This window comes from Haliotis rufescens, unplaced genomic scaffold (genome assembly GCF_023055435.1).
Source record: "Haliotis rufescens isolate VD_foot unplaced genomic scaffold, xgHalRufe1.0.p SCAF_6, whole genome shotgun sequence".
Taxonomy (NCBI): Eukaryota; Metazoa; Mollusca; class Gastropoda; order Lepetellida; family Haliotidae; genus Haliotis; species Haliotis rufescens.
The window spans coordinates 35,329,886-35,356,204 of record NW_025964334.1 but is presented as its reverse complement, the minus strand read 5'-3'; the positions used below and the strand labels follow the sequence as shown (position 1 = coordinate 35,356,204).

At 41.7% G+C, this 26,319-nt stretch overlaps 1 protein-coding gene across 1 annotated transcript in view; it reads right to left on the bottom strand.

The window, feature by feature from the left end:
- Positions 1-14,517: 14,517 nt before the first annotated feature.
- The window catches only part of LOC124148514, a 57,076-nt gene continuing 45,274 nt past the window's right edge, over positions 14,518-26,319 (bottom strand). The window contains exon 5 of the mRNA XM_046519621.2: positions 14,518-16,067. Coding sequence (XP_046375577.1) covers positions 15,565-16,067 — 503 coding nt within the window. The 3' untranslated portion in view covers positions 14,518-15,564. The remainder of the gene's footprint in view (positions 16,068-26,319) is intronic.

Genomic DNA, 26,319 nt, shown 5'->3' with positions numbered 1-26,319 from the left:
TTATACTATTTTCGCGTTTCTGGTTGCCTGACACAATGTCTCTCTTGAAGACCTTGGTCACACCAGCGTCCCCGAGGAACACACTTCCTCCGACATACAAATGTCAACTCAGAATTTCATTGGCTTATCTCCCCTCCCTTGCTGATTCATATGATACCATATGATGTTGCAAGGAGAACTTTGATGTTAGGAATCTCAATTTCCAGACGATCCTTGGTCCATTCCATGTTGACGCCAATGAAGAGATGTTTGATTGATGTTGAAAGGAAGAATTGATGTGGAAGACAACGCGATACTCTAGATATTCCTCAGATTAACTTTGCTGACAAGGAATACCTCTTCTTCATTGAATGTCATTCACCTCCGGGACAAATTCGATAAATGGTTATATCGTCTTATCTTTGGAAGCAGAACGACTCCTGCTGTCGTTGCAGCGATGTTTCCGTGTATCCGCATGAGGACTGATCAAAAATTGATATGGTAAAACCTGGAAGCAGTTGTAAGGAATCTTCAATGTAAATACCTGGTCGAGAACAATGTCATAGGGCTGGACAGTAACGCCCCTACCTGATCGTATAGAACTGAAAAATACATTGGATACAGGTTCGAAATTTCTTTGTTTTGAAATCGACTGCGTAAAATGCTGGACTAGTTGATATGTTTTCGAGAAATCTTGAACGCATGGAGTTGGATGGTGACAATAACGTTCATTGTGGGATTTCCGCCGCTTTGAACATTAGTTCAGAATCTGATATATACGGGCGTGTCCGATCATTGGTGCTTATTATATAATTGGGTAAGATTTGATTGTGTGTAAGCTCCTAGTATTCTAGTTTTGCCTGTAACAGTGTTTTATTTTTTGCCATCTCTACGATATAAATGTTGCATTGTGAGACTGTACATCAAGATTGGATTTTTATGACGGTCCCCTTAGTAACATCAGCAACCCGTAGAGCCTAGTTGTTAAAGCGTTCGCTCCTCACGCTGAAGGCCCGGGTTCGATTCCCATGAGAACAATGTGTGTAGCCAATTTCTGATGCCCCCGCCCTGATATTGCTGGAATAATGCTTGAAGGAATGTAGCATTATCAGTTTCTATTATTCAAGGATATACCGTGGGCGTATGTCTATTAACGTATGTCTACGGGGAGTAAGGCAGCCGGGTATTCAGAAACTTATCTGTTTCAACGGACGAGTGCCCCCTAGGTATAGATCCATAACAATTAACTTGATTCATTTGTGGCACCAAGTCAACGCGTGAGGCCATCATATGTCGTGCTACGGGAGACAAGGTTCCGACACATTAGGTGTTATGGGCTCATTAAACCTATGATTAACGCGATGAGTGGCATGCTCTGGGCCGAGTCATCATTACGGACTAACCATACCTCTCTGATTCCTTCATCAAGTCAGAATTGCAATATTAGACGAATGGAGAACTATTACACATTGGATCGGACTTAAGTTGATAACCGACGGAGATAACGAATATGGAGTGCTCAATTCACATCACGAAACTACTACTTCAGGACTGGAAAGTTTGAATTTACTTAATTTGGTAAAGCAAATGATAGGACCAGTTATAAAAATTGACGTCCAGACTTTCTTTCTGTCACCTTTCACTTAAAAGACCTGATTTTTGTCGAGCTTCAATACAAAATCTAACTATTAGCAAGTCCAAAACCATTGATGAAATTTTCACCGTTTGATTGTTCTCAGTCTTATTGAATTTTTTTTTTACAGCGGTACGTACGATACCTCTCTGCGTGAATATCCGACGACACCTCCATTTTATGTCACGTCAGATGGACTCTGAGCAAAACTTGACCGACGAATCTAAAGGATTGGTCTTTTGGTTATTCAGCCACCAGGTATCTTGCTTTCGAAAATGATTCGATTTAATTTCTTTACCATCCTGATTCGGAAATTTAGATTTATAAATACAAATGAGAGGACAGATATTCCGTCTATTGTACTCCCTTTGGGTGTAAATGTCATTGCGCCCAGAAAACGACCGGATGTATAAACTATCAACAACACTATGTGACGCGGTATTAATTATTTACATTTGGAACTGGTCGTTTTAGTCGTTTTCGAGATACAGAGATCAGATCTGCGTAAGTGAATGGTTACCGAGAATTTAGAAGCCATGGACCTGATTTCCTGATTAGAAAGTTCACCTGACGCGACCTGCTCTCGGCTCACATGTGCTCTGATCGCCACGCAGATGATAATGAAAATGATTTAGCAAAGCCTCCAAAGATAAAAGAGCATGATTCAAAGATTTACACTTGTTGAAGACAGCGAAGTGTTAAAAGCAATGTGTTCTCACTTACATAAATACATCGAACTATTTTCAAAACGATTCTAAAATATCTAATGTTTTTAATAAAAAATACATATCTAGTACTAATAGGCCCTTAACACAGCTTGTCAGATATACAAAGAACATCCTTATTAAAACAAAAGTAAAAATAAAAATAAAATACTCGGCTACCGATAAATAGAGTACCGACGTGAGTGGTGAGTTTAGATTTCCGCTCATTCAAAATTCTAGCGAAATCACGGTGGTCTGTAACCATCGATGAGTTTTTCTGTCTCTTGTTTTACGCCGCAGTGTTCCAGATATACCATGTCGGCCTATCAATTATTAATACTTTGCAAGACAAACCAGAGACCTACAAGCATGATAACACCCCACGCTGTCGAGGTTTATGACAAGTAATCAAGCAAGTCATCGAGTCTGCTTTCCGAAACAATTTAATCGTGTCTTACAATGTTCGGCAAGCAAAATAGTGCTGGGCGCTTATGCTAATCCGGAATGCCCACGAGGTCTTGATTGTCCATGGGATATATTTGGCCATGTTGTTTGGAGTAGATCAAAGTGATGTCAAGAAATACTTATTCGTTTTAAGGGGCGACTGGAGAGCCTTGTGGATAGATACCGGGTGACTCGTCAAGATCCGGGTTAGAATTGGTCCATGCTTGTGGTAAAAGGCGACTAACGGGATCGGGTTGTTAGGCTCGCTGACTTGGGTGATGCATGTCATCGTATCCCAATTGTGTAAATCGATGCTCATGATGCCAATCACTGGATTGTATGGTCCAGATTCGATTATTTACATACCGACGTCATAGAGCTGGAATATGATCGAGTGCGACGTTAAATAACAAAAAAATATAAAAGCCCGGGTTCGAATTCCTACTCGGGTTTAATGTATGGAATCCATAACTGGTGTCACCCGTCGTCACATGGCTAGAATACTGCAAAAACGGTGGATGACCCAAATGAATGATTCGTTGTGTATTTGATCTCTTAATACAATATTTCAATTCCACCACGGCTTTATGTAAGGTGAAAGCTCAAAGTGGCCGGTTTTAGAACCAACCACTTTGGTAAAAAACAAAACAACCTAGAACTATTATCAGGATCAATCTGGGTTTCTAGCAAGCCTCCAGGACGCAAATCTGCACACGATTTGCGGCAGTATAGACGACTGGGCCTTCACAGGTTTAAGCAGCAAAGCGCAAAAGTGAAACAGAACGAAACAGTAAAAGCTATTTTTTTCAGTTAATTTATCAAGTATGTGTTTATTCAATAAACACATATCAGAATAACTGGCTTAAAAAGAGGTCGTAATCGAAACGAGTTTGGGATTCCAACCCGTGATTAGCGGATCATGGCACGGTTAAGATACGCAACTCTGTACAATGAAATGTAGTGCCTGTAGCACCCGTCATTTTTTGGTGAATACAATCCTCGATAACATCATCTTGGAATAAGGGTGTTATACAGATGAAATCTGTTGTCATTACTTTAATATTATTATCAGATTTATTTGTTCATTGGTGCTTTCACTCACATAAATGTAGGATATCTCTTTCTCTCGCGCCCTCTCTCTCTCACTCGCTCTCTCTTTCTCTCACTCTCTCGACTCGCTCTCTCACACTCGCTCTGATTCTCTCGCTCTCTCTCTCTCTCTCTCTCTCTCTCTCTCTCTCTCTCGCTCGTGCTCTCTCTCTCTCTAATTTTGCCTAAGATTTTTTGATTGTCGTGACAAAGATGTGTTGTGATAAGAGTGAGTGAGTGAGTGAGTTGGGTTTAACGTCGCTTTTAACAGTATCCCAGTTATATCGCGGCGTGTCAGGTTAATGTGGGAGGAAAGCCCGAAGTGATGTAGGTCTCAGACGTTTACCACTTCGGTGAAACCCACGAGCACGGGTATGGTGCTGACAAACCCATAAACATAATCGGGGCGAACCGGGATTCAAACCCACAATCCTAGGTTTCTGTTGTGCCTAAGGGACGCAACTCGGCACAGGGAATCGCGGCGCCTAAGACGACTGGGCCACCCGGGCGCCCCGGATATGTTGTAAGTTGTGACGTTGTGTCCACAAAGTTAGATCGCAGCAAAAATATTCTATCATTGATATTTAGCCACAAATGGTTCAGTATTAATTATAGGTGATATTTCCCAGGTATTTCTCAGGAATATTGAGGTTATCCTTCAGTGTTTATGTCATTTATAGAGATAAAGACGCTTATGTGATAATAAATACGAAATATGAGAAATATGATATTCTGTATATATTATATTTATTTCTTTTCCTGCCATGATGATATTACCAGTGCCGGGCTGAACAGACAAACAAACAGAAGCTCGTCGTGTTTATTAGCCCGTGCTGGCCAGCACCGCCTGAGATCATTATGGCAGCAACACAAATTGGTCCGCGCCTCGCGTACGTAAACACAGCAACAGTTTTGCTCTTTTATGTTGACAGTTATCAAATTCTTGAATGATGAGTTTTGCTGATGAAAGAACCAAATCTGTTCATAATTACCATAACAGTAGATCATCATTCTCCATTACCCATCAAACCGAATGGTCTCTGTCAGCGAACTGACAGTTATTAAAGAGATAATTATGTACTTAGTATTTGAAACCAATTCATAAAGCCATGAAAAAGCGACAGCTCAACTTTATAATACACACCGTGACCTGATGGATTCCAGAAATTCGCCAGTTGGTAATGAAAGATCACTCTGACCAGGTCAGATCGGTTTCATACTGACCGAGATACAGGGAACATCGCCTTGTATTGAGGGGACTCAGTATAAGGCAATCTATGAATAAACGTATCGTATACGTAATGTCCCATAATTTTAAATACATATCTGTACTGACTTGTGTAGGGGGCACGGGAGGCCCAGTCGTCTAAGGCGCCGCGATTCGCTGTGCAGAGTTGCGTCCCTTGGGCACGCCAGAAACCTATGATTGTGGGTTCGAATCCCGGTTCGCCCGGATTATGTTTCTAGGTTTGTCAGCAGCATACCCGTGCTCGTAGGTTTCACCGAAGTGGTACACGTCTGAGACCTGCATCACTCCGGGCTTTCCTACCACATTAAGCTAATACGCCGCGATAAACATGTAACTGTAATACTGTTAAAAGCGGCGTTAAAACCAACTCACTGACTGACTTGTGTCTCTTATATGTGCCAGAATCCTGTGTTCGGTTCTTGGTTTGTCACCATACTCGTGCTTGTGATTTTACGCCTCGACGTGGGCGGACCTTATTCAGCCGATAAATGGCTTGGCTTGGTTTGGTTTGTTGTTTGACGCCGCACTCAGCAATATTCCAGCTATATGACGGCGGTCTGTAAAATAATCGAGTCTGACCAGACAAGCCAGTGATTGATATCATGAGCATCGATCCACCCATTTGGGATCGATGACATGCATCCACCAAGTCAGCGAGCCTGACCACCCGATCCCGTTAGTCACCTCTTACGACAAGCATAGTCGCCTTTTACGACAAGCATGGGTTGCTGAAGACCTATTCTACCCCGGATCTTCACGGGACAGCTGATAAATGAATACCGTGATATGGCTGGAACACTGTTGAATACGGCGTTAAAGCCAACCTGCCCATGGTCACTAGCCAAAAGCTAGCAACTGTGTTTTGCGAAACGATGGCATTTCCCTACAGATGAACTGTCAATACATTCAATACTCCTGGTGGTCCATTCGTCTGAAGCGCCGTAATTCGCTTAGCGGAGTTGCGTCCCTTTGTCTCGCCGGAAACCTCTTATTCTGGGTTCAAACCCGGGATTTACCTTGATTATATTTGTAAGTTTGTCAGCAGCATACCCGTGTTTTTGAGTTTCTCCAAAGCAGTAAACATCTAAAACTTGCATAACTTTGGGCTTTCCTCACATCAAGCTGACGAGCTGTGATATAACTGGAATACTGCCGAAGACAGTGTTAACCCAGCTCACTAACTCACTCTGTTTCAGACATGTCAAGACTATGCTTTGAATGGCCAAATGGAATCTGCAATCGACCGGCGCCTCTACTTCAACGAGATATATCAAATTTACTGATTTTTGTTCCAATCTTAGATGAATCTATTCAGAAGATGTAATGATTAGTCATGTTTTCATTGAGGCACTTTTGCCCTTGGGATTGCCGCATTTGACCAACATGGTGAGTGACGGAGTATATTTTTACGCCGCTTGTAGCAACATTCTAGTAATATCACGGCGGGGGACACCATCTATATATCTATCTATCATATTGTACCCTTTTTTGGGAATCCAACCCGGGTCTTCGGCGTGACGAGCGAACGCTTTGACCTCTAGGCTACCCCACCACCCCTTATCATGCTAGAAATGATGTTTATAGGCATGTATTTGTTGGGAATGTACATGTTCATCCATCCACCTTTGCTACTTGACACTGATATATACTGAGCAGCAAAAGAAACGTCACCATGGATATATGAGAAACCTTATTTGTCCTAACAGTGTAAACAAACTTTGAGACATATTAAAAAGATGAAACTTGCCAAAACTGATGTTTAAGGTTGAAATTAAAGTGTCAAATGTTCTTAAAGTGAAACACAACACTAGTCTCTGAGAAAATGGCATCACAAGTCAGCATCTCGTGTGCCCGCCATGTGCATTGTTGACTGCCGTGCAACGTCGATACATGGAATGGATGAGGTGGTTGATGAAGGCCATGGGCACTTGAGCCAACACTCTGAGGAACGCCTGACGCAGTTCAGCTGCAGTTGTCGGCCTTGGTCGGACGTCATTCAGCCGTCTTTGAATCTCGTCCCACAGGTGATCAATGGGATTACAATCGGGACTGAGGGCAGGCCACTGCATGGTTCTGATGCCATTCTGCTGGGGGAAGTCTCTTGTTGCTCTCGCAGTGTGGGCACGGGCGTTATCATGCTGAAACTCGTGGTTGCGGCGACGTGCCAAATGAGGTATGGCGTGTGGTCTCAAGACTTGATCAATGTACCGAGCTGCTGTGACACCATTGCCTCTCTCTGGACCGATGTTCTCGAAGACCACAGGGCCGACCCTCTGTGCAAGACCAATTCCACCCCACACCATGATGCTCGGACAACCTCACGAGTCTCTCTCAGCAACACAAGCATGCGAATAAGGTTCCCCACGGCGTCGTCAGGCTCTCTCTCTCTCTGCTATCTGCTGTTGAGATACAGTAACGGCTCTCGTCTGAGAAGAGGACTCTTCTCCATTGATGATGGTGCTAATGCTGGTGCTGTGTGACCCACTGAAGATGGTCCCGGCGATGACGTGGTGTCATAATGGGTTCTCGGTGTGGCCTGTGACAGTGGAACTGTCTGCTCGTCAATCGTCGACGCACGGTGTCAACACTAATGTGTCGGTGGTGTTTCCCAATGGTGTGTCGAGCAGTTTCCGCAGCAGTAACAAAGCGATCTTGAAGATGCTGTCGCACAATCTGACGATCCTGACATCGGGGTGGTGATCCTTGGTCTTCCACTACGTGGTCGGTCATCTGTTGTGTTGGTGGTCTGGTTCCGTTGCTGGAGTCTGCATATGGTCCTTACGTGGACTTGTAATGAATTGGCTACTTGCCGGGCGGTTTGTCCATCTTGCAATCGTCCAAGGGCTTGGTGTCTCTGATTTCTTGTCTATCTTGGCAATTCAATAACGAATGAATGTTATCCGATCTGGGATGGATTTGTATAGGGCAAATAGGGGAACGCATGTGCATTTCAATTTGCAAAGAACTCACGTGCATCGGGTTATCATAGCCGTTGCCGTGATGCGTTTGGGCTATCGGTTTTATTGTCAACTGCTTTTGTTTCATCAAATTTCATTTTTCCGGACAAGGTAATGTTAAATTATAGAAATTTTGACAAAAATTACCCAGATAATTAAATGACAACTTGGGGTGACGTTTCGTTTCCGTTTCAGTATAGTTTGTACTTAATACTTTAGCATTCACTGATAACGAGGAAGGTTTTCGTGTTTCTAAATTCTTTGAAGAAAGTTGAAAAAAATGTTAGTCCAGGGAACACTACTCGTGTCGACTTGACCTGTGTTCCTTGCAAGTCGATAAGGAAATAAGCGGTAATGGAGCTGTATTTGCGCGGTACTTTCATCGTGGATCAACCCTGCTACAAAGGTAAACAGCTGAGAGTATCATCAAATATTTACGTCCTAAAGTCCTAAGAAAAAAGTATTCCCAATCCTGAAGCCAATTTCACCGTTCTACGTAAATCGATATAAAATTTAAGGCTTAGTGTTTTTAAAAATTAAACCTTTGAATTAACTGGTCAGTTTTTATATGAAAAATATATGGGCTGCGGATCTGATGGATTGATAGTGGACTGAATTGTTTGCAGGCCCATGACAACAAGTTTGGAATGAAAAATCGCACTTTTTCTATATTTATCCTGGTTATAGAGCAAATATCCCACAGGCTCTTTTCTCAGTGTAGTATAATGAAATCCATATTTCAAAAGCTGCGAATATTGACTGAAATTCTTCTGAATTCGGTACGTAAATAGGCTCAGCCTTTTTTGAAGGGATATGTTATAGAAATCCGCATGAAAGAAAAACCGCACATTGCCCTACACAGTAGGGACAATCAATAGTCATGGTGAGACCGATACCAGAATATATTTGAACAGTGAAAATTTAATTTAACGCTTGAGGCAGAGGCCATCTGATATTTTGATGGAGGCTTGCATTCTGTTTAAAATCATAATCCTGAAAATAGTCGAAAATTTGATCAAGCCTGAGGTAAGAAAGATAATTTATGGATGTCAACTTCTTAATTATGAGCAAGACCGCCTCCGTGGTCTAATGGTAGAGCGCCCGCCCGGAGAGCGGAAGGTCCGGGGTTCGATCCCCAGCCGCGTCATACCAAAAGACGTTAACAGATGGTACATGTTGTTACCCTGTCTGGCGCTCGGCATTAAGGGGCTAAAACAAGGACTGGTCGGCTCGGAGTCAATGTACTGTGTCTGAGTGGGGTATTCATATTTAACTGTGGCATGGTATCTCAGTGTGCTAGCACTATAAATCGGCATCAGTCTGGACTAGTACAAGCAGCCACACACACACACACATACACGTACATGCACGTCGCTATATAAGTGCAATAATCTTGGACGCGACGTTAAACCCCATTTCACCTCACCTTATTATGAGCAACACAACGTTTCGGGGTATGTACATACCACTTCCTCGTGTGAATAAATGCTATGAAGAACAAAAATGGTAAACGTCTAAAAGGCCGGCATCGGACTCCCCTCACACATTAAGCTGACGCGCCGTGATAAACTTTTAACTTGAATACTGTTTAAAACGGCGTTAAACTCAACTAGCTCACTCACAATATCATGGCGTGTCAATCCAACGCAGGAGGAACCCCCAGAGTGAGGAAAGTCACATAGTTAGTAAATATATTTCGAACCCACGACCACAGGGACCTAGCGTGCCAAAGGGACGCAACTCTGCACAGCGAATTGCGGCGCCTTAGACGCCTGGTCCACCCGTGACACCGTGACGTTTATGACACCTACATTATTCCAAGTACGTGACTACTGTGCGATCAATCAGGAGACCGGTCTGTGATTAAATCCATCTGAGAGGAATAGTCCAAGACATGCCAAAGTGGTAACGTCTTTGTGTCTTCAACATTAAGGTTTGGTAAGCATCTCGTAACCAAACAAGCCATAATGTCCTCAGTGCCCGAATGTCGTTTATCAATGTTCGTTTATCAGTCTGGAGTTCCACTTTAGCCACGGTCAATACACAGAGGATGTCCGTATGACATATCTATAGAATAATTGCTGGGGGAACGGTTGTCCCGGTCGTCTATGACGCCGCAGAACGTTGTAGTCGCAGTAGTCCCACCTGATTGTTCTTGGTTTGTTCAGCACCAAACATATGTTCACTTGTAATGAATGACTAAACATCTATTACCTGCCTCACTTTGGGAGTTCCTCTTGCGTTAGTTTGACGCGCCGTGATATTGTGAGTGAGTTAGTTGGGTGTAAAGACGCTTTGAATGGTATTCAAGTTACTAGTATATTATTGCGTGTCAGCTTAATGTGTGAGGAAGGCCCGGTGCAGGTCTCAGACGTTTACCATGTTGGGGAAACCCACGAGCACGGGTATGGTGCTGACAAACCATGACCCATAATGGAGGAGAACCGGGATTCGAACCCATGATCATGGGTTTTTGGCGTGTCCAGGGACGCTACTCTGCACGCCATGACATAACCGAAATATAGGTGAAACACTCACTTATTAAAGAATGACATTTCTACACAGTGATCACGACTTTGAATTATGTAACGTGTTCCCCACCACCTAACGCCCTCCTACCCCATCACCACCCCTCAAATATCCCCTTCACTCCCATCTTCCCGAGACAAGGGCGTTAACTGACTATAAAATTCCAGTTTCCACCCTTGCAGAACTAGGCTGAAATTTCCAGGCTCGATCGTAGTGCCACCACGGCTATTACGAGTTATGTCGCTTCTATGCCCTCCTACTGACCAATCAGATTCCATCTCTCATATCACTTGCATTTGCCTCAAACAGAATGACGGCGATAAAGACGGTCTGATCGAAAGATTTTAGCATTTACAGTAAATAAAGAAGTAGTTTTAATTATACACTCCACTATGGAAAGATTTGCAAAATATATGTCGACGCCCAGTTGGCGGGCACATGTTTTGCAAATCCTTGGGTCGACCGAAATCTGCACGCTGAAGTCTATGTTGTTTACAGACCGCATGTCTAGTTCGTTAAGCGACTTTGATTAGACTGCATAGACTCGATCGTTAGTCAAGCCAAAATGTAATTCCAGCCTAGTTCGACAAGGGTGGAAACTGACCTTTATAGTCAGTTAATGCCATTAGCTTCCTGCAGAGTACAGAGTACAGCGCATCACAACGTAAAACAGATTCTGTTATCGAGAACCGATATCATGAGGTGAGTTCACGTGAGGTAGTTCACTTGACTGTGGATTAGCATGTAACACAACACATCTGGTTGAAGTCGTGACCCTTTAAAAATGTTGCTCCAATTTGTATACCTACATTCTGTTACTCATCACGCTTTTCTGAGAAACATGCCGTCGTGCTATTTGAACTTGGTGAGGTGAGGTGAAATGGGGTTTAACGTCGCGTTCAAGGTTGTTGCACTTATTTAGCGACGTGCATGCAAGTGTGTGGCTGCTTGTACTAGTCCGGACTAATGCCGAGTTATAGTGCTCACCCACTGAGATACCATGCCGCAGTTTAACATGAATACTCCACTCAGACACAGTATACTGACTTCGAGCCGACCAGGCCTCGTTTTAGCCCCTTTATGACGAACGCCAAGCAGGGTAACAACAAGTACCATCTTTTAACGTCTTTTTGCATAACACGGCTGGGGATCGAACCCCGGACCTTCCGCTCTCCGGGAGGACGCTCTACCACTAGACCACGGTGGGGAGTTACCGGAGACATGAAGTCCCTGCGTCAATACACCATAGTGTGTTGAGCTGTGTCAGTATAGATTTCCATGGTGTGTTAAAAGGAAATAGCAATGCAGCTGTTTGATACCTTTAGGTGTGTGTTGTCGAGGGAGTGAGTATTAAAGTACCTTAGAGTGAAAACCGTTACTCGGGAGATATTAGTTACGTCATATTGTGCCAATACGCTATAGTTGCCCCTCACTACTGTGCATGACCGCGAAAACTGTCAGAAATATCCTGCCGTGTAGATTATATTTATTGAGACCCCTAGCTGCCAAGGGATTCTGCAAAAAAAGTCATTGATTCTCTGGCAAAAAAGTCACAAGTCATGCAACTTTTAAAGGTTGTCATCGAACGATCATTGCAAGCGCTGTTCAATCCAAACACGAGGTTTACAGTTCCGCACATATTTATTGTTAGGTCTTGGAGTCTTTGGGTAGCGATAAATAGCTTCCTTATACGCATCACGTGTGTCGCGATTTAGAAAAGCTTTAAAATATCATCACCGAAGAGAGCTTGTGAGTAGGTCTTGACATCACGGTAAGGGCAGTAGAAATTGTCAGTGAGTGAGCGTTCATTTGTGCTTGGATAGTTCCGAAAATAACTTCGCTATCTACAGTCGATGTGATCCGTGAAGATCCGGGGTAGAATAGGTCTTCAGCAAACAATGCCTGTCGTAAGAGGCGACTATGCTTGTTGTAAGAGGCGACTTACAGGATCGTGCGGTCAGGCTCGCTGACTTGGTTGATACATGTCATCGATCCCAATTGTGTGGATCGATGCTCAAGATGTAAATCACTGGATTCTCTGGTCCAGACCCGATTATTTACAAACCGCCGTCATGTAGTTGGAATATTGCTGAGTGCGGCGTTAAATAACAAACAAACAAACAAACCAGAGATGTGATTAGTTGGTGACTTTTGTGTCACGCTGCATTGAACAGGATTTCAGTAATACCACGGTGTGTCAGCGTGATCCTTGACGTTTACGTGTATGTGCTGACCAAGATTGCTAATTGGGACGAATATGGGATCGAAGCCGCGATCGTCGAATTGATACCTCCAAGTGATGTCATTGATACCAGTATCTAATTGACAACCTGAGAAGTAATGGTTATATGGGCTAACCAGATACTGGTCTGAAAACAGGCGCCGAAACACTGCCAACGGGAGGTCCAAAAGACAACCGTGTTTTCCTCATCAAATATAATCTCCATCAACTAACGATTCCTTGTTTGTGTCATATTAAGCCACCATTAATCATGGGTGTATATACTTTTTTGCCCGGATTACGAGAAATCTAATGAATACCTTACAAAGACCCAACCGCCTCCGTGGTCAAGTGGTAGAGCATCCGCCCGGAGAGCGGAAGGTCTGGGGTTCGATCCCCGGCCGCGTCATACCAAAAGACGTTAAAAGATGGTACTTGTTGTTACCCTGTCTGGCGCTCGGCATTAAAGGGCTAAAACAAGGACTGGTCGGCTCGGAGTCAGTATACTGTGTCTGAGTGGGGTATCCATGTTAAACTGCGGCATGATATCTCAGTGTGCTAGCACTATAAATCGGCATCGGTCCAGACTAGTACAAGCAGCCACACATACACGTGCATGCACGTCGCTATATAGGCGCAATAATCTTGGACCTGACGTTAAACCCAATTTCACCTCACCTCACCAAAGATCCAACAGCGATTTGTAGCCTCACCACAATGCTGGCCAATTTCAGTAGACTATATCAAGGCTCAGAGGTAGACTGGATACCCTCAGTTTTATCAGATATATAAATCTCATATGAACTCATGGACCTTCATATATGAGTCTAAGATTGTTTTGTGTTTGTACGCCTTGTTCAAAATAATAGATTTTAAATTCATGTGTCGTAGACAACTTGACAAGACTGGTGTCACTTCCCGATTAAGGTTCACGACTTTGTCTGAACACACAGGTGTACACGCTACTTTAAACGCATTATGCCCGTTGAGATTCCATTGATCACCTGTTTAAAAATTAATGCAAACTGTCAGGAGCATAAGTCAGAAAACCTATACCAGAATCCATGGCAACGAGACGGTAATTGGTAATGAATCACCAGACACGCTGATTTACTGATTCGACAAGCTGTCACATTGCCACAGCTAAAACCTATTTAGCACATCTGGCAGACAAATTTAAGATCGTTTTTCATTTCACCAACACTAGACACTTGGCTAAACTGACCGGCCTTTGGAACACTGCTGGAAGAGGAAATGTCAACAGGATTTCATCCGAAAACGGAATATCTCTCCTTCACAAGAAACCCACACATGACCCTCGCTACCTATCCATCTCTGAAACCAGATCAGTGTCATCGGGAGAGACATAATTCGTTTTTTTGTTTGCACTCGGCTGACATCAATCACATATATTATCTCGGTTTACATTGAAGGAAATCCACACTTTACTAGTTTCACTTGTTCACGTGACTATCACACAACAGAATGCTATAATGCGACAGTCGTATCAAGCTTGCCGGATCTAAAATTTCTGTAACATAATAAATAAACATTATTCAAATTACGTTCTCAAAGTGTGACGTATCAAAAACGAAGTATAGGCAGAGGGTTCGGATAATGCCGAGGTATTATGTTGGTGGCGGAATAAGCCGACTGGATCCGAATGACATGTTTGTAGAGCACACGTTGTGGACAAAATATATACTGCAGAATAACAAAAAAGTAAATTTTATTACATTACAAATGATTTGCAGCTGGAGTGGGAATTATGTCAGTAAAAATGTATGCGACCGCAATAACCTTGGAACAGTTATTTCATTAGGCACAGTCTGCCTTATCTTAACTGAGCCATCCGATCTATTTGACATACACACGTTCTCGGAAGGTTGTAAATGAAATCAGAGAGACTTTACATGATTACTTACAATCTCATCCCATCCAGGCGTTGAAAATAAACACAATCTGCGTCATAAACCCACAATCATGATTGAGCGTTGAGCAAGAATCAAGCATCACAGAGCTTTCGATCAGCGTTCACAGTACTGCTTCGTGATCTTGATTATATTTGACACCGGTAATGTTATTAACTGTGGCGTTTGACGATCCACAGACAACATTGTTGTCATCCTGCCAGACTCCGTCGATCACAGTTATATAGTTATATCAAGGTGTGTAAACATGTCTTATATCAGCATGTACAATATGTGAGTCTCTTGGTAATATGTCTACAACTGAGGGAACGGGGAGGTTGAGAAAGAATTCGGGGTGGTAAAGTAATGGGTGTCGGGAAGTAAATTAGAGAAGACGTAAATGATGTGGGTTGAGTTGGTTTGGTTTAAAGCCGTCTTGAACACTATTTCAGGGCGCCTTGAACACTATTTCAGTTAACGGCGCCTTGAACACTATTTCAGTTAACGGCGCCTTGAACACTATTTCAGTTAACGGCGCCTTGGACACTATTTCAGTTGAATCACGGCGTGTCACATTGATGAGGATGCTGGTCTCAGACGTTTGGCGAAACAAACGATCACGGGCATGGTGTTGACAAACCTTGAAACAATATTAGGGCGAATCTGTGATTCGAACCCAAGGTCACAGGTTTCTGGCTCGCCCAAGGGACGCAACTCGGCACCGTTGCGGCGCCTTTGATGACTGGTGGTAACCCGTGCCCAAGTGACATGAGAAGAGAAGGGTGGCTTGGGGTCGTAGTAGGGGAGGAGTTTGGGTTGGTTGGGGTGGGGGATGGGGTGGGGGATGTGTCACACCGATACTGGTGTAGCAGCCTGAGAATTAAAAGATCTACTTGTGTTACTTTCAGATTTAAATACTCCATTAACCGTAGTGCACATGCGTAGAATGTTTCGTCCAATACCCCCGATGGCAATGAAAGGTGTTCCATCCACTAAGCACCAGATGATATACAGAGACAGGCGGTTGATATGAACTAGATACGTCATACTAAGCAATGTTGTTGGAGTGAAGTGAGTCCCTCTCGCAAACAGGATATTGATTACGATGAACGCAAGATGGGTTCCAAAAGATAGCCACGACACAACTGTCAACGCTTTAATGAAGAATAGATCATCCGGGGTCGAAGATTTGACCGCATCGACACCAAGGCGGAACTGTCTAACACAGATAGCACTGCAGCAGAAAAGGGCTATTGCGCATGGCAGAAGTGCAGTGAGAAGTACGTTGTACGCCATCCATATGTCACTGTGTTGGTTGACGGAAGTGAAGTCACCGGCACACACGCCCATCTCTAAAACACAAACAATCAGTCAAACAATATTCAAACATTAAAATTCCAACATAAATATTCAAAAATTAATATTCCAATATTAATATTTCACGAATAAAATTCCAACATTGATATTTCACCATTGATATTCCAACATTAAAATTCTAACTTTGATATTCTAATATTGATATTTCAACATCGATATTCCAACATGGATAATCCAACATAGATCTTCCAACATAAATATTACAACATTAATATTTCACCATTTATATTCCAACATTGATATTTCAACATTAATATTCTAACATTGATATTCCAAAATTAATATTCCGACACTGATATTCTAACATTGATATTCAAACATAGATATTCCAACATTGATATTCCAACATTAATATTTCACCAATAAATTCCAACATGGATATTCAACCATTAATATTTCAACATTGATGTGTCTAATATTAATATTCTAACATTGATATTCCAATATTAATATTTCAACAGTAATATTCCAAAATTGATATCCCAAAATTAATATTCAAACAAAATGATATTATGTTTCCCGTTGGACCCGGATTAAAACTGTCCCTCAACACTCTATTGCGTATAAGATGCGATTAATTTGGATCGGGTGGTCAGACTCTGTGACTTGGTTGATTGAGTGGCATTTTACCCTGACGAATGGTGAAATCAATCATTGGTTTGTCTTGCTAACGTCCGATTTGTGACAATCTGGCACGACAGACTACCTATAGTAATATGAAAGAATCGGGTGGTCTTTAACCTTCATTGAGTAGTAACTTCATTAGCACTGCTTAAGGGATCTCTGCTGATATTGGTTACACTTACGCTAGACCTTCGCTGGATTAAGTTTGACATTTATTGTAATTAATATTAAAGTAAAACGACAATTATCATGATAGATTTGTAAATACGTTCCTATTGCGACCTGCAACGTGTATTTAAATAAATTTGAAATAATGAAAACGACAATCATCTTGATATCATTTATAACTGTTTTGGGGGCGGTCGGGTAGCCTAGTGGTTAAAGCGTTCGCTCGTCACGCCGAAGACACGGGTTCGATTCCCGACAAAGGTACAATGTGTGAAGCCCATTTCTGGTGTCCCCCGCCATTATATTGCTGGAATATTGCTAAAATCGACGTAAAACCATACTCACTCACTCACTCACTCACTATAACTGTTTTTTACGATCACTTGGAAAATAACACAACGCTAGATGTGTCACTTTATCAGTAGATGTAGCAGTGTTAATACCAAGCACAGTCATTGAAGCTTAAGTGGATCAGTGTGTGAATGTATTCTCACATCAATCAAAGTCAGTAGACTCTGAAACCGATGATGGATGAAGCAGCTGATTGAATGGGATATAGACCGTAAGCCTGTCGTATTGAAAGAGGCGGAAATAGCCTTGTTCCACCAAAGCAATTGGATTTCCGGGAACAAAGGTTTCACTGCATGGAGCATCAATCAGTAATGAGGGGATCAATCTTGATGTTAACATACGTGATTTCCACTCATTGATATAAAACTAAATATGCAAGGTAATCAAGGATGGCAAAACAAAAATGAATTATTTAGATTTCATACAGCCACTCAGGGTCATCGCCGTCACAAAGTCTTCGAGATAAAAATAAATTAACACGTCATCGGCAAGAAGTATCGCCGAGTTTGAATGTAGTTATTTCAATGATTCTTCAAACGGTGATGTGAAATGGGGTTTAAAGTCGCGTTCAAGATTATTGCTGTTATTTAGCGACGTGCATGCACGTATGTGGATGCTTGTACCAGTCCTGACTAATGCCGATTTCATAGTGCTAGCCCACTGAGATACGATGCCGCAGTTTAACAATGAATACCCCATTCAGACACAGTATACCGACTTCGAGCCGACCAGTCCTTGTTTTTCCCCTTAATGCCTAGAGCCAGACAGGGTAACAACAGGTACCATCTTTTTAACGTCTTTTGCTATGACGCGACCAGGCATCAATTTTTTTCGCGTTACTTCGAATATTTTCTCGTTATTTCAATTATTTTCACGAAATTTCGAATTTTGGAAATAAACTTGAAATAACGAGAAAATATTTGAAATTACGAAAATATAATCGAAGTAACGAGCAAAAAACTCGAAATTTCGAAAAAATAAACAAATAACTGAAATAACGAGAAATTTCGATTAACGAAAAATATATGCAAACAAAGTCTCACCATTAGGCTCTCGTTGTTTTTTTAAAGCCAGGTAACGTTTTGGTAACGTTTGTTAACTTTTGGTCAAATCCAAATTTAAAGTGTATACTTTCTTTTGCCCAGCAGCTTAAAAGCTTATATCAACCCCAAACCATGCTTACTGTAAAAGGTGACTATGCTTGTCGTGAGAGGCGAGTAACGGGATCGGGTGGTCAGGCTCGCTGACTTGGTTGATGCAAGTCATCGAATCTTAACTGCGTGGATCGATGCTCATGATATCAATCACTGGATTGTCTGATCCAGACGCGATTATTTTGAGTCCGCCGTCATATAGCTTGAATATTGCTGAGTGCGGCGTCAGACAACCCCCCCCCCCCCCCCCCCCCACACACACACACACACACACACACACCCTAAAAAACAAAACAAAAAACAAAAACCAACAAGAATATATCAACCACAGAGTACAACATTGTTCGCGGATATTAGGACGAATATTCTTTCGTAGACATGTTTAACGACAACGCTTACCCTCTCATTCCCCATATCGCTAAAATGTGACCGATTCTGCTATAAATATCTATGAAGTCACTCAACTTTTCCTTTCCTTGGCAACACTACAGACTATGAATGACTCAAATTCCGTGTATGAAATATGATCTGGATGTTATTAAGGCATAATCATGCAAATTCTATTTCTGATAATGAATGCCTGTTTACGTGGCTTATATATCTTTATGAGAGTCAGTTCTATTTCGGACCCTGTTAAATGTATAACATAACGGAAAAGTCTCTTTTAAAGGAGTACTGTCCTATCGTCAATTAGTAGAACGGCGTCCCTGTCATGTAATGAATATTGACCTTAGTTAAAGGTGGTCATCAGCGCTCACAAAACGTCTTGCTTAATTCCCAAACGATGTTGACTTTATCATGTCAGACGGATCCAGCGTTTATAATAAGGAGGGGTAAACAATATCACTATCCTCTCTCTACATACTACGGTTGGTTTTCAAAGGGGTGGGGGGAGGTCCCCTGGATACGCCTATGATACCCGTTTTCTGCTAGTACGTAATCGAATCTGGATCAGACAACCATTACAGTAAAATTTATCGAGATGAGATTGGCAAAGAAATAACAACTTATCCTTTGGTTCGTTTCCGCATTAAGTATCACCTACTAGTTCTTAAATATTTAATCGGAAACATGGACCACACCCGAGGTCGTGTGTTGATTGTGCGAGAACAAGAAAGATTCTGTGATATTTTCCCATAACTGCAAAGCTAGATAGTGAGTTTGGTTGATGTTGTTTTATAGCGCGACCAGCAGTATTCCAGTTCTCTCACGGCAAACTGTTTACTAATATATAATATCACCTAATAAGTCAATTGATAATGCACCAGATTCCATTTATCATGGAACTACGTTATTATTGCCCGGCCTTTGATCGGTGTGCACTCAAATTTATCAACACCCTGGGAAGTACACAGACCAAGCAGCCGTGTGTGGCGCGAGCAGGTGTACATGTATCTACCGGGTACCCATTTACTGCTGGTTCAACGGAAGCATATTATGAAAATTTCAAGGAGACACAACATGCAACTTGTATTTCGGGGATGGACCGAAACCCAACATAAAATCAGGAGTCAGACCGTCGAACATGGTGTCCAATCCACCTACTCGCAGCCACAGGCAATCATAACCGAGGCTGGACCAGTGACGGAAAACACCGATCCACGCATGATGTCACACAAGCAGCCAAGTCACAGCGCCTGACAACCCGATCTTATAGAGTCTCCTCGCAGGACCACTACTAAGTGAGTGAGTTAGGTTTTACGCCGCTTTGGGGGCGGTCGGGTAGCCTAGTGGTTAAAGCGTTCGCTCGTCACGCCGAAGACCCGGGTTCGATTCCCGACATGGGTACAATGTGTGAAGCCCATTTCTGGTGTCTCCCGCAGGGATATTGTTGGAATATTGCTAAAAGCGGCAAGCCGCTTTGAACAGAGTTCCAAGTATATCACAGCGTGCCAGCTTAATGTGAGAGGAAAGTTTGAAGTGATGCGGGTCTCAGACGTTTTCCACTTTGGATAAGCACGGGTATGGTGCCGACAAACCTAGAAACATAATCGGGGCGAACCGGAATTCGAACCAACAATCTATGGATTCTGGCGTTTCCAAGGGACGCAACTCTGCACTTCGAATTGCGGCGCCTTAGACGACCACTAACTGAGATACTGGTACCTGATCAAAGCTGAATTTTGTTTTTAGTTTGCCGACAGACCTACACAATGTCAAGCACTGCTTTGACAGAGTGTAGCTTGATGAAAACTACTCGTACATGTCAATATATAGGGCGTCAGCACTGATGAAATATAGCCATGTAGTGTTGTGTTCGGGTGTGGTACTGTTTATCGAGCAGTAAATGGACACCCGGTAGTGTAGTCTGTTTTACAATAACACAATCAGCCAAGTCACAGTCTGAAGCAAATATATCCATTCAAGTCTATAAAAGTGAAGACAGTACCTGGGCTCCTTTTTAATATATTTTATGACTATTATTCAACAACTGCTCATTTTTTAAAACACAATCATTTCAGAGACTAGATGTTAGTCTACCGGTAGCGGGGAAGGTAATAGTCAACTATCAACTCTCTCTCTCTCTCGCTCCAAATGTATCAGTATTTGCTCTCTCTCTCTCTCTCTCTCTCTCTCTCTCTCTCTCTCTCTCTCTCTCTCTCTCTCTCTCTCTCTCTCTCTCTCTCTCCACGTTACAAGCGATGAGAATTTATGTTCATTCTCAAAGTTCGCCTTTGGAAATCTGTTTTCCTTCAGCAGTTCCTTAATCCAATAAAGCCGGATGACCAACCCCCCTCCCCACGATACCCCATCCGTTTCTTGACCTTCTCCCCTCCCAGCAGCTAAATGTCTGGAGGAAATTGGAGCTGATTGTTTCCTCCTCGCCTCATCCCATCATTAAACTCACGGAACAACACGGTGGTCAACTCGTGGTCTCCTGATTGGAGGTCGTAACTATAGACCAGTTTTACAAAAATAATACACCGTCGAGATAATGAATAATTAAGTAGGTCAACGAATACAGAGTAAGATCCTAAACACAAAACTAAACACGTTCCGTGTCCAATAATTGTGTTTAATATCGAAACGTTATTTAAATCTAAATGTCTGTTGAATAAAGACGCGTTCAGAATGTTTGAACATGACTTTTGAGAGTGATTATGTTGTGAGATATCCAGTTCATCGGAAAAGATTCTTAACGTGTTCAGATAGGTCTACAAATAACTCCAAACAATTAATGTTTCTTGGGCACATTTTTTGCAAAAGTGAGTAGGACGAGAAGACTTACTATTTTTTTATTGAAAACAAAAGGGACGATAAGAGCTCCTTTTTAACAACCTGGCACCTATTCAACTCGGGTTTTTAATACAATGTAATTTGTCTAGCATTAACAATAGAGTCTGCTTCTCGTGATGTGGGGAATTTGAAAAATATTTGTTTTGGCAATAAGAATGACTGCCCCACAGGAATGAAAGTGAAACATTTTTTTAAAGTCTGAAACAATCAACACCTTCATGATTTAAACACTATCCTCAAGATATTTACGGCAGCTACACATGAACAGCAAACGATTCAAATTAAAACATGTTTACAGAGTGTACATTTGTAGTGGCTGAATGAAGTAACACCAAGGGAACAAGGACTGCCTTGACGGATGTTCAGTTGACTAATCCTGAAAGCAACGTGGCTGCTCAGCAACCCATGCTTGTCGAAAGAGGGGAATAACGGGAATAAAATAAGACTACCATATATTATTCAATATTTAATTAATATTTTAATATTTCGAACAAGCTCCTAGTATTCTAGTTTTGCCTGTCACGATGTTTTATTTTTTACCATCTTTACGAAATAGATTATGAGATTGTACATCTTGACTGGACTTTTGTGACGGCCTCCTTAGTAACATCAGCGACCCGTGAAGATCCGGGGTAGAATAGCTCTTCGGCAACCCATGCTTGTCGTAAGAGGCGACTATGCTTGTCGTAAGAGGCGACTAACGGGATCGGGTGGTCAGGCTCGCTGACTTGGTTGATGCATGTCATCGATCCCAATTGCGTGGATCGATGTTCATGATGTCAATCACTGGATTGTCTGGTCTAGACTCGATTATTTACAGACCGCCGTCATATAGCTGGAATATTGCTGAGTGCGGCGTTAAACAACAAACCATCCAACCAACCAACCTGATCAATTTAGAGGCAATATCATAAAAATAAGATCTTAGTGATCGCTACCGCTACACAAAGATCTGAGGGCATCCCATTACGGGTCACGTTAGAACGACTTTACGCGAACTTTGACCGACCAATGAAATGTTAAAAAGGAAGTCGACATTAGCCTATCAGAGAGCAGTTGTTCGTGCTTTTCTACACTAGTTTGAAATTCTATTCCCGACTACGCTTTACAAATACTTTGACAAAGTTATTGATTCATGTGGATCGATGCTCATGATGTCAATCACTGGATTGTCTGGCCCAGACACGATTATTTACAGACCGCCGTCATATAGCTGAGATATTGCTGAGTGGGCGTTAAATAAACAAACAAACAAACAAAACTTATTGTGACGAGGTCCAGATTGAGGGACAAGTACAAGTCTGCTCCTCGGTGGGCTAGGCGTTATTGTAGCGAAGGTGGCGTCATCTATAGTTAAGTTCCGTGACACTTTATATTAAATACGATCTTCGAGCGGCTATTTCATAATTTGACGTGGTGTACATTTCTTGGCTAAGTGGAACAAAACATAGGGCAGTACAATCTTTACCAATTATGGATTTGTTTTGCGAAAATTTTAATACAACTATTTTACTTTTAAAATTTCATTGTTACGTCTTTTGATCACGGGTTAATTTAGGTATTCCAACATTTTAGTATGGCTCGATGATTAACCATAATAACCTTCTCGGTCTGATTATTTAAAGTTAGACAGCATTGGTTTCATATACTCAATTAACCTCTCTCCTAGCATACATGTACTTCATCTCCTTGAATATCAAGGTCCTCAGTTGTTATTTTCAAATATGTTCAAATATTCTTATCAGATCAATTCATAAACTTTCTCAGTCCAGCATTGGGGAATCAATGTTGGAACTGGATTTACTAGTTTCAATAGTTCACTTAACTATGGCATTACACAACACATCTGGTTAACGTTGAAGTCGTGACCCCTTTAAAAATGCTGCTCCAATTTGTATACCTACTTTCTGTTACCATCACGTTTTTCCATTAGCAGGCCGTCCTGCTATATGAACTAGGTGAGGTGAGGTGAAATGGGGTTATCGTCGCGTCCAAGATTATTGCACTTATATAGGGTGTGTGTGTGTGTGTGTGTGTGTGTGTGTGTGTGTGTGTGTGTGGCTGCTTGTACTAGTCCGGACTGATGCATTTTATAGTGCTAGCCCACTGAGATACCATGCCGCAGTTTAACATTAATACCCCACTCAGACACAGTTTTCTGACTTCCAGCCGACCAGTCCTTTTTTAAGTTCCTTAATGCCGAGCGCCAGGCAAGGTAACAACAATACCATCTTTTAACGTCTTTTGGTATGATGCGGCCGGGGATCGAGCCTCGGACCTTCCGCTCTCCGGGCGGATGCTTTACCACTAGACCACGGAGGCGGTCTCCATATGAACCAAATATGGAGGGATGAGTCTGTAGGTGTTTAAGACACAGCTACTTTGCTTTTACCCGAGGCGTTTTGTAGCGGAATAAGCCGAGTGGGCATGATAAAGTGATCAAATAACTCGGGTTAAGCAAATCGTGTCTCGCCGCCAAACTGACCGGAATAGTGGCCGTATACACCAGAGGCTATGTCAATAATGAACAATAGTAGTTAATAATTAAGGTAGAATTGCCACCTGTGGCAATTTGTGCCGTATGGTATGAACCTATTGAAGGACCTAATTAACAGCAAAAATAGGCCATAATAAGTAGTTCCAACACTGGTCTGGTGGGAACAACGCTTAGTTTATTCTACATGTATCGTAGACTATGCTATCGGAATTCAGAAATACCAACGACAACAACAACAACATCAACAACACCTTACAGCTGATGATAACTAAACAAACTCATTCTCTTTTTCAGGGCTTTAGGAAATAGGAAAGTCTTCAATTACAAACATGTTTGTTAAAATTGTGCTAAGGCAGCATTGTAGCTCTCTTGTGTATGTAGTCAGCGGCTTAATCCTTTACAATGACAGATCCTCAATGGAAGATACACTGTCAGCATCGATAGTAACATACAGTAAAGTACGTTTATAACGAACACGCTTATAACGAACTGACCTATATAACGAACTTATATTTAAGTCCCGACCATTTGTTGTATAAATGCTGTATATATGCTTATAACGAACTACGGTTATTACGAACCAAAATTAGTGGTCCCTTTGAGTTCGTTATAACCGTAGTTTACTGAATCTGGAAACCTATTGGAAATATCATGACACAGGTAACTAAATAAAGGTGTATAACATTGTTGTAATTTGATTTCTTTTTACATTTTCAACTACAAGATGAATACGCTTTCTAAAAAAATACTTCACTTAGTTTAGTCATCACGAAGAGCTAGTATTTTAATGACTTAACTCTTCAAACGTCTTATGCGGAGATATTATAGATTTTGAGAAAAAGCGAAAACTCTATATAAGTTGATTACCACAATGTCTGGAATAAATCTTCTTTAGCCATTGTCCGTCACACAAATGACATTTTAGAAGAAGAATTTCAACATTTAACGATTTTCATATACATTTTCAATCCACAAAAACAACAATGAAACACAATGTGTGAACAAACTATGGAAGAAATATGCATACCAAATGTCAACTTCATCGGTCAAGGAGTGTTTAGAGAAGTTTACAGAAGCCAGAATGCAAAGTTCAAAGATTAAACTGCACTAATTAAATTGAGGACATTGTTCATTAAAAAACTGATTAAAAAACATAATAAGTCTAACCCAAATACAGACTATATATGCACCAAATTTACCGTGGACCACATACATATTCAAAATGGCCATTTATAGCTTTTCCAAAATAGCCGTGGCGGCCATATTGAAAATAGGAAATCTTGAAATTAACACGTTGTCCTCATTCAAAGGGACGAATCCGATACAAATCTAGGGAATGTTTAGACCACAGGCCTTTGTGTACAAACATCTTGAGTAAGGACAGTCATGGCCAAAGAGAACGACGTGATGTTCTTCTAGAGACTTTAAAAAAAAGTATTTATAACTTGTTCCAGGTATGGCCAAAATAAAAATGTTCACTGCACATGATGGTGGTCATGAAACAATTGTTTTATGACTCTTTAAAAAATGGCCCCTTCTTTCACAATATCATTAAAATGAGATGTTGGTGCTCGCTTCCGATACAGATGGACCCGAGGACATCCCGTTACAAGTCACGTCAGACCGACCTTTCCCCCATCCAATCAGAGCGTCGCTTACCAGATCGAAAAAAGTGAAAGTCCGAATGTGTTTTCTAATCATGCAACCTCGAAAAGGTCACGGGCTCTATGACAGATTACTTCCAAATCACCGTCTATCCCTTGTTTCAATGGGATAAGCATTTGAAGCGAAAGAAAATTCATAGCCCGTATGTACTGCCATACAATCTCGGGCATTCATTTTACTATTGGACAGTGAAATGTCAAAAATATTTTTCAAAGCGTAATCTGGAATGGAAGTCGCCAGATTGAAACTAATGCCGTAAAGCTCGTAAAACCTGCTTTTTGATTGGCTAATGTCGACTTGATATTAGTGATTGTATTTGTCGGTCAAAGTTCGCGAAAGTTCTGACCTAACCTGTAATTTAATCTTCTCAGATCTTTGTGTAGCGGTAGCGAGCTCTAAGATCTGAGTGTAATGTTTTTCCGAATGTGAAGATCAGTTAAAATTTGCTTACGAACATGATTGGCATTGATCTTTAGCAAATAGTTCTAAAATGTTCCATTATTGTTCCAGAGTTGTATTTGTCTGCTATCA